The 9,030-nt window shown below is 46.4% G+C and overlaps 1 protein-coding gene across 1 annotated transcript in view; it reads left to right on the forward strand.

The window, feature by feature from the left end:
- The window catches only part of slc6a11b (solute carrier family 6 member 11b), a gene marked incomplete at both ends in the record, with an annotated part of 19,713 nt that extends 11,131 nt beyond the window's left edge, over positions 1 to 8,582 (forward strand). Inside the window, 8 exons of the mRNA XM_083668010.1 lie at positions 1,721 to 1,824; positions 2,207 to 2,331; positions 2,988 to 3,100; positions 3,389 to 3,526; positions 5,450 to 5,552; positions 6,482 to 6,582; positions 7,483 to 7,653; positions 8,430 to 8,582. Coding sequence (XP_083524136.1) covers positions 1,721 to 1,824; positions 2,207 to 2,331; positions 2,988 to 3,100; positions 3,389 to 3,526; positions 5,450 to 5,552; positions 6,482 to 6,582; positions 7,483 to 7,653; positions 8,430 to 8,582 — 1,008 coding nt within the window. The remainder of the gene's footprint in view (positions 1 to 1,720; positions 1,825 to 2,206; positions 2,332 to 2,987; positions 3,101 to 3,388; positions 3,527 to 5,449; positions 5,553 to 6,481; positions 6,583 to 7,482; positions 7,654 to 8,429) is intronic.
- Between the last annotated feature and the right edge of the window lie 448 nt (positions 8,583 to 9,030).

Below are 9,030 nucleotides of genomic sequence, written 5' to 3' on the forward strand. Positions count from 1 at the left end.
AGGACGTTGTTGGATTGAAACAGGTCTGTGTTAGTGAGGTCAGAGGAGTTTCCCTGGAAACTCTCTGGGGGAAGTGAAAACTGCCAGTTGTCAATTGTTTCCCAAGTAAATGAGATTAGTGGCTGAATGGTGATGTGGGAGCGTTTTCTAAGAGCTACGCTGCATTAAAGCCCGCTAGGCTAGCAGAGTGTTACACCGGCCCTTGTTGCTTCATACTTAGGGGAAATGTTTTCCCACTGTCTACCAATTACTGAATCTTCAGTGTGAGGCCCCAACTGAAATCCACTGCAGATAGCTGGTCTTCTCCAGGTTCACCGAGATGTGTGGTTCTTCTCACGCAGCACGGAAGCATGTTCAGCATGTTAGAGACTGTAGACGTTGTTTTGTTGAGGACATGAATCTGCACAGGTTGTTGTTGTTTTGCAAGAGGAATAACGCGGTTCTGTTATTTGGCTTCCACCAGTATCTGCAATTGAATGTAAAAAATCGAATCAAAGTTTATTCATCATATGTACAGGAAACAGCTGTAAACGTACAATGAAGTGCTTAGTAGGAGCTACCTCTCAACAGTGCAGTGAAATACAAGGATAGGAATACAATAAAATAGACTTATTACAATACAATACAATACAATACAATACAATACACAATATACAACAGTCAAACAATCAAACCTTGTGTAAAACCTTGGGTGAAATACACAGTACCAGTCAAAAGTTTGGACACTTGCCAAGAGTGTGCAAAGCTGTCATCAAAGCAAAAGGTGGCTACTTCAAAGAATCTAAAATATAAAACATATTCTGGTTTGTTTAACACTTTTTTGTTTACTCCATAATTCCATATGTGTTCCTTCATAGTTTTGATGTCTTCAATATTAATCTACGATGTAGAAAACCATTGAATGAGAAGGTGTGTCCAAACTTTTGACTGTTACTGTATACAGGTAAATAGTATCAAGATAAGAGGATCAGGTATCATGTATCTGCGGCCTTGCCTGGTTCACCACCTGACGCGCCGAGGACGAGGTCGTGGTTTGGAATAGGAACACGGAGCACTGGAGTACTTAACGTCTGCTTTCAGGATTTATATCCATCTTTTATGTTGTTCCTCCTTTTGCTTTTTTTTTGGCAAAGATGCTTCTGACAGTTGCTGTAACTCCTCTTCTGAGCCACTGTAGAATTATTCATGCCCTCATTTGATTGTGACAGATGAGTCTGCCTGTCACTCTGGGTACAACAACAAGGACAGGTACTGCGTGTTCTGCTGGAGGGAGACGTCGGTTCAAACCAGAGAAAACTGGTTGAGCTACTGTACATCAACTAGCGCTGGTTGGCGATTAAGTCGTTTTTTTGTTTGTTTTGACACATATTAAAGGGATGGTTCCCCCAAATTACAAAACCACATATTTGGTTCCCTACCCTGAAAGGAGTCTGTGGACAAGGACAGACTTCAATCCACGCTTTGGTTCTGTTTATCTGGGCAATGTCACTAACTGCTAACGGTTAGCATTTGTGGTACCTAATGGTACCTAAATTTGCATGTTTGAAATGTCATTCCCAAATCATCCCAAATTATCTGAAAAGACTTAATGACTTGATTTAAATGACTTGAGATGATTCGGCATGACACTTCAAACATGCTATTTTAGGCGTGTGTGTGTGTGTGTGTGTGTGTGTGTGTGTGTGTGTGTGTGTGTGTGTGACCTGTCTGTCCTTCTCAGGTATGGGTTGATGCAGGAACCCAGATCTTCTTCTCCTATGCCATCTGTCTGGGCTGTCTGACGGCTCTGGGAAGCTACAACGCCTACAACAACAACTGCTACCGGTAAGATGGACATGGTCCAGAGCAGGGGAGGCCGGTGGAGGTAGACATCGGAGGACGGGCTCATTGTAATGAATGGAATGGAATAAGGAATGGTATCAAACGCACGTGTATGATGTTTTTGATACCATTCCTCATTCCATTCCATGGATTACAAGCCCGTCCTCTGATTTCTACCTCCACCAGCCTCCACTGCTCCAGAGGGTTTGGATATTTGAAGTACTTATTATAATGAATGACTATGAAGACGTGGTGGTGTGTGTGTGTGTGTGTGTGTGTGTGTGTGTGTGTGTGTGTGTGTGTGTGTGTGTGTGTGTGTGTGTGTGTGTGTGTGTGTGTGATGTGCTGTAAGGAAGTGACTCTAACTGTCACCTCTGTGTTCCAGGGACTGTCTCATGCTGTGCTGTCTGAACAGCGGGACCAGTTTTGTGGCGGGCTTCGCCATCTTCTCGGTGCTGGGCTTCATGGCCTACGAGCAGGGAGTGCCCATCGAGGCTGTGGCCGAGTCTGGTGAGCATCGCAGCCCTCCATAGGAGGAGAGGAGAGGAGATGATAGACCCAGTGTAGGATTGAATCCTGAGTTCTAGAATGTGTATGATTGAATCCTGAGTTCTAGAATGTGTATGATTGAATCCTGAGTTCTAGAATGTCTATGATTGAATCCTAAGTTCTAGAATGTGTATGATTGAATCCTGAGTTCTAGAATGTGTAGGATTGAATCCTGAGTTCTAGAATGTGTGTGATTGAACCCTGAGTTCTAGAATGTGTAGGATTGAATCCTGAGTTCTAGAATGTCTATGATTGAATCCTAAGTTCTAGAATGTGTATGATTGAATCCTGAGTTCTAGAATGTGTAGGATTGAATCCTGAGTTCTAGTGTGACCCAGAGCTCCACACTGAAGCTCTTAAACCACTACGATTGTATAACTTATTCAAGTCAACATGAATGATTTAGTTGACTGGAGCATGGTGGAGATTGGCACTGGCAGTGCTAGGAGTACAGACCAGGGGAGGCTGGCCGAGGTAGAACTCTGAGAACAGGCTCATTGTAATGCATGGAATGGAATGATTATTAGTATTAGTATTATACAGTATATGGCTCTAATTATGCCTCGATCATGACATGACGATGTGATATGACCACTCTTGTGCATTGTGTCCCTTAGGCCCGGGCCTAGCCTTCATAGCCTACCCTAAAGCTGTCACCATGATGCCCCTGGCCCCTCTCTGGGCCTGCCTCTTCTTCATGATGCTCATCTTCCTGGGCCTGGACAGCCAGGTGAGGAGGGGTGGGGGGGGGGGGTTGGGGGTGGGGGTGATGACAGCCAGGTGAGGGGGGTGGGGGGGGGTGATGACAGACAGATGTGCTGTTTTGTCCAAATAAAATGAAGGCCATGCTGCGAAAGACATTTCACCAAAACTTTTAAGGGAAATATTTGAACAGTTTTGCCTATTATTCTGTGTTGTGTCGTGCTGTGTGGTGTGGTGTTGTGTTGTGTTGTGTTGTGTTGTGTTGTGTTGTGTTGTGGTGTGTTGTGTTGTGGTGTTGTTGTGTTGTGGTGTGTAGTTTGTGTGTGTAGAGAGCCTGGTGACTGCTGTGGTGGACATGTACCCAGAGACCTTCAGACGGGGATACCGTCGAGAGCTGCTCATCCTGGGCATGTCTGTGGCCTCCTTCTTCGTAGGACTCATCATGTTGACAGAGGTACAGTACAGACACTAGTATGACTTTTATTTATTTGTATTTATTTTATTTATTTTTCTCTGTGCCGTTCACTTATTTTTGTAAAGCTTGTGAGGAGAAAGGTGAAGGTAAAAATCGGGGGACGGGCCCATTGTTATGCTTGATATGGAATAAGGAATGGTATCAAAAAGGTCATACACGTGTTTGATACCATTCCTCATTCCATTCCATGCATTACAATGAGCCCGTCCTCTGATTCCTACCTCCACCAGCCTCCCCTGCTCTCTACCAAAGTAGAGTAGTCCCAGCCAGCCAGTGCTCTTACATGGCCTATTAGACAGGTAGAGATAGAGAGAGGGCTGCAGAGTGTCAGAGAAGGCTTTCACCCTCCTGAAAGCTATTCTTGGTCCGTCTGTCCACTGAGTGGCCCATCATGGGTACATCTCACATGGGTGATGGTACAATGATGTCCTAGTTTAAAATGGTCTCCTCTAGATGGCTGTTTCAGATGCACAGCTCCATGGGTTCCTACCTCCACCAGCCTCCCCTGCAATGTACAATGCATACACCCCCACTGTGTACTATGTGTACACCCCCACCGTGTACTTTGTATACACCCCCACCGTGTACTATGTATACACCCCCACCGTGTACTATGTGTACACCCCCACCGTGTACTATGTATACACCCCCATTGTGTACTATGTGTACACCCCCACCGTGTACTATGTATACACCCCCACCGTGTACTATGTGTACACCCCCACCGTGTACTATGTATACACCCCCACCGTGTACTATGTGTACACCCCCACCGTGTACTATGTATACACCCCCACCGTGTACTATGTGTACACCCCCAGCGTGTACTATGTATACACCCCCACCGTGTACTATGTATACACCCCCACCGTGTACTATGTATACACCCCCACCGTGTACTATGTGTACACCCCCACCGTGTACTATGTATACACCCCCACCGTGTACTATGTGTACACCCCCAGCGTGTACTATGTATACACCCCCACCGTGTACTATGTATACACCCCCACCGTGTACTATGTATACACCCCCACCGTGTACTATGTGTACACCCCCACCGTGTACTATGTATACACCCCCACCGTGTACTATGTGTACACCCCCAGCGTGTACTATGTATACACCCCCACCGTGTACTATGTATACACCCCCACCGTGTACTATGTATACACCCCCACCGTGTACTATGTGTACCTTATTGTAGAGTGGGACCCTTTGTTTATCTTAGCACTCAACATACCACACCTGACCACACCTGACCACACCTGACCATACCTGACCACACCTGACCACACCTGACCACACCTGACCATACCTGACCACACCTGACCACACCTGACCACACCTGACCATACCTGACCATACCTGACCACAACTGACCATACCTGACCACACCTGACCATACCTGACCACACCTGACCATACCTGACCACACCTGACCACACCTGACCATACCTGACCACACCTGACCACACCTGACCATACCTGACCATACCTGACCACACCTGACCACACCTGACCACACCTGACCATACCTGACCACACCTGACCATACGTGACCATACCTGACCACACCTGACCACACCTGACCATACCTGACCACACCTGACCACACCTGACCATACCTGACCACACCTGACCACACCTGACCATACCCGACCATACCTGACCATAGCCATAAGTTAAAATGGTCCAAATCAGGGGAGGCTGGTGGAGGGAGACTCGGAGGACGGGTTCATTGTAATGCATGGAACGGAATTGGGAACGGTATCAAACACACCTATTTGACACCATTCCTCATTCTGTTCCATGCATTACGTTGAACCCGTCCTCCGATGTCTACCTCCACCAGCCTCCCTTGGCAGACAGGTACCTGACCATGTGACTCTGTGTCTCCAGGGTGGGATGTACGTCTTCCAGCTGTTTGACTCTTACGCGGCCAGCGGCATGTGTCTGCTGTTTGTGGCCATATTTGAATGCATATGTATCGGATGGATATACGGTAAGACCCCCTCTCCTGTCACCTGGTTACAGTAATATATATACGGTAAGACCCCCTCTCCTGTCACCTGGTTACATCCTGTCACCTGGTTACAGTAATATATACGGTAAGACCCCCTCTCCTGTCACCTGGTTACAGTAATATATACGGTAAGACCCCCTCTCCTACCACCTGGTTACATCCTGTCACCTGGTTACAGGAATATACCTAACGCCTTACATAGACATAGATTAGAATAGATAGGCCTTACATAGACATGGAGTAGATAGATTAGAATAGATAGGCCTTATATAGACATCCATAGTACACACGTTTCACTGAGAGATTCTGAGTCTCTCGGTGTGCTGCAGAAAGCTGTGGCGCAGGGTTTACACTTACAGTACAGTAAGGCCTCATAAAATATGATTATTATTCTTCTGTGCCCCCTACTGGAGACTGACTTCCAGTACATGTCCACCATGCTCCATGCTACCTGCTACTGTACATGGACTGGTACAGTCATACAGTAGTGTTCCTCTGTGGCTCAGCTGGTAGAGCATGGTGCTAACAACGCTTAGGTTGTGGGTTTGATTCCTGCTGGGACCATATATACTGAAATGTATGCACTCACTGCAATGTAGGGTGCTTTGGATAAAAGTTAAATGTTCAGCTAAATGGCCTATATTATTATTATTAGTATGTCTATGCAGTAGACTGTGGTACAGTAAGACAGTAGCTGGTATTCTCTCTGTTATGGGACGATGTTCTGATTCACTATGGCATTGTGAGGTTGTCTATGGTCAACACATGAATGAATGAATGAATGAATGAATAAATGAATAAATGAATAAATGAATGAATGAATGATGAACATGTCTGCATGTTCAGTTTGAGTGGTAGTAGGAATCCTTCACTTCCTGTGTTGTGATGATGATGCGTGTCTGTTTCAGGGAGTGACCGGTTCTATTTGAACATTGAGGACATGATTGGCTACAAACCCACCATCTTCATCAAATGGTGCTGGATGATCCTCACCCCCGGCATCTGCACTGTGAGTGAACAAACAACAACCACAACCACAACTACAACAACCACAACCACAACAACAATCACAACAACAATCACAACCACAACCACAACCACCACAACAACCACCACAACCACAACCACAATAACAACAACACCAACCACAACAACACCAACCACAACAACAACCACAACAACCACAACCACAACCACAACCACAACCACAACCACAACAACCACAACCACAACAACCACAACCACCACAACCACAACAACCACAACCACCACAACCACAACCACAACCACAACAACCACAACCACCACAACCACAACCACAACAACCACAACCACCACAACCACCACCACAACAACCACAACAACCACAATAACAACCACAACAACAACAACCAACAGCATCCATTCTAGATACAGTTCAGCCAATCAATCAAAGAGTGACTGACATCGTATAGATTCAGATTGTCGATTCATTTTTCTGACATATTTGGACTGGACTGTCACAAATGATGTCTCATATGACGTCAGACCAGAACATGGCTGGAATAAGACGTCAGAATGATGTCTCATATGACGTCAGACCAGAACATGGCTGGAATAAGACGTCAGAATGATGCTGGGTCACTTCAAATCAGCCTCCAACAACGTTGATAATAAGGGTAATGTTGAAATCAGGGGAGGCTGGTGGAGGTAGAAATCGGAGGATGCGGTCATTGTAGTGCATGGAATGGAATGAGGAATGGTACAATATCAAACACGTGTTTTTGATACCACTCCGTCCCATGCATTACAATGACCCCCTCCTCCGATTTCTACCTCCACCAGCCTCGCCTGGTTGAAATAAGCTAACATTGACACATTGATATTGACTGTTAATAGCAACATGTTTTACTTCCTGCCTCTGGTGTAGGCGACCTTCCTGTTCTTCCTGATCAAGTACAAGCCCCTGAAGTACAACAACGTTTACACGTACCCTGACTGGGGCTACGCCATCGGCTGGATGATGGCCCTGTCCTCCATGGTGTGTATCCCCCTGGGCCTGGTCATCCAGATCTGGAAGACTGAGGGGAGCTTCTCTGAGGTAAACTCTCAACACCACACAGCGTTTAACATGGTACAGCGTGGTATCCTAATGATTTATCCTGTCCTGACTCACAACCAGTGCATTATGTTTTGCTGGTGTTGATCTGTTTCAATGATTACACTGTTACACTGACGTCAAGACATGGAGGAGTCCGGACCTGACTCTGGGTGCTTTGGTTAGAAATGAGGGTTAGGGTTAGGGTTAGGGTTAGGGTTAGGGCTAGGGTTAGGGTTAGGGTTAGGGCTAGGGTTAGGGTTAGGGTTAGGGTTAGGGTTAGGGTTAGGGTTAGGGTCAAGACATGGAGGAGTCCGGACCTGACTCTGGGTGCTTTGGTTAGAAATGAGGGTTAGGGTTAGGGTTAGGGTTAGGGCTAGGGCTAGGGTTAGGGTTAGGGTTAGGGTTAGGGTTAGGGTTGGTGGTCTTGAGTGATCAGAACCAACCTGTTCTAAACATGGTTGAAATCTGGACATGTGTTCACTGTACTTCAAATGTATAAAATCCAACTGATGCAGCTTTATATATACTGTATATAAGTTTTTAAAGATCAATTCCTTCCCTCTTTTATTTCTCCCTTCCCTTCCCTTCCTCCCTTCCCTTCCCTTCCTCCCTTCCCTCCCTCCCTCCCTCCCTCCCTCCCTCCTCCCCTCCCCCCCCCCTCCCTTCCTCCTTCCCTCCCTCTCTCCCTCCTTCCTCCCTCCTCCCTCCCTCCCTCTCTCCCTCCTTCCTCCCTCCTCCCTCCCTCCCTCCCTCCCTCTCTCCCTCCCTCCTTGTAGAGGATTAAGAAGCTGACCACGCCCAGCTCTGATCTGCGAATGAGGGGGAAGCTGGGCCGGGTCTCCAGCCCGTACGCCGTCAACGACGCCAAGCTGAAGGTGAAGGCAGACGGGAAGATCTCCACCATCACAGAGAAGGAGACGCACTTCTAGACCAATCACCTGTCGGACCAAGGCTCTGTCAACAACAACAACAACAACAACAACAACAAGCAAACAAACAACAGCAACAACAACAACAACAAACACACAACGAAAGGGAACAAACGACTTGGAGTGTTATTATTATTTTATTTTTTTTTGTAAAAGAAAAAAGTTTGATCACGTAATTGTTATAGTCTCGCTTCTTTATCGCACAAACTTTGATAATAACACAAAAAAAAAAGTTAACATCGTGACTTAAAGCAGTTATGTTTTAATGATTAACATTGGATGTTGTTTTTTGGGGGAACACAGGCTGATGGAGATGTGTGGGATGTATCACTGTACAGGAGAGCTGTCTGTCTACCCGTAGAGCCATGCCAACGTGCCACGTGCTGCCAACCCTCCTACTGTACTAGTGCTGCCAACCCTCCTACTGTACTAGTGCTGTCAACCTTCC

This window comes from Argentina silus, assembly GCF_951799395.1.
Source record: "Argentina silus genome assembly, chromosome: 4".
NCBI classification, from domain to species: Eukaryota; Metazoa; Chordata; class Actinopteri; order Argentiniformes; family Argentinidae; genus Argentina; species Argentina silus.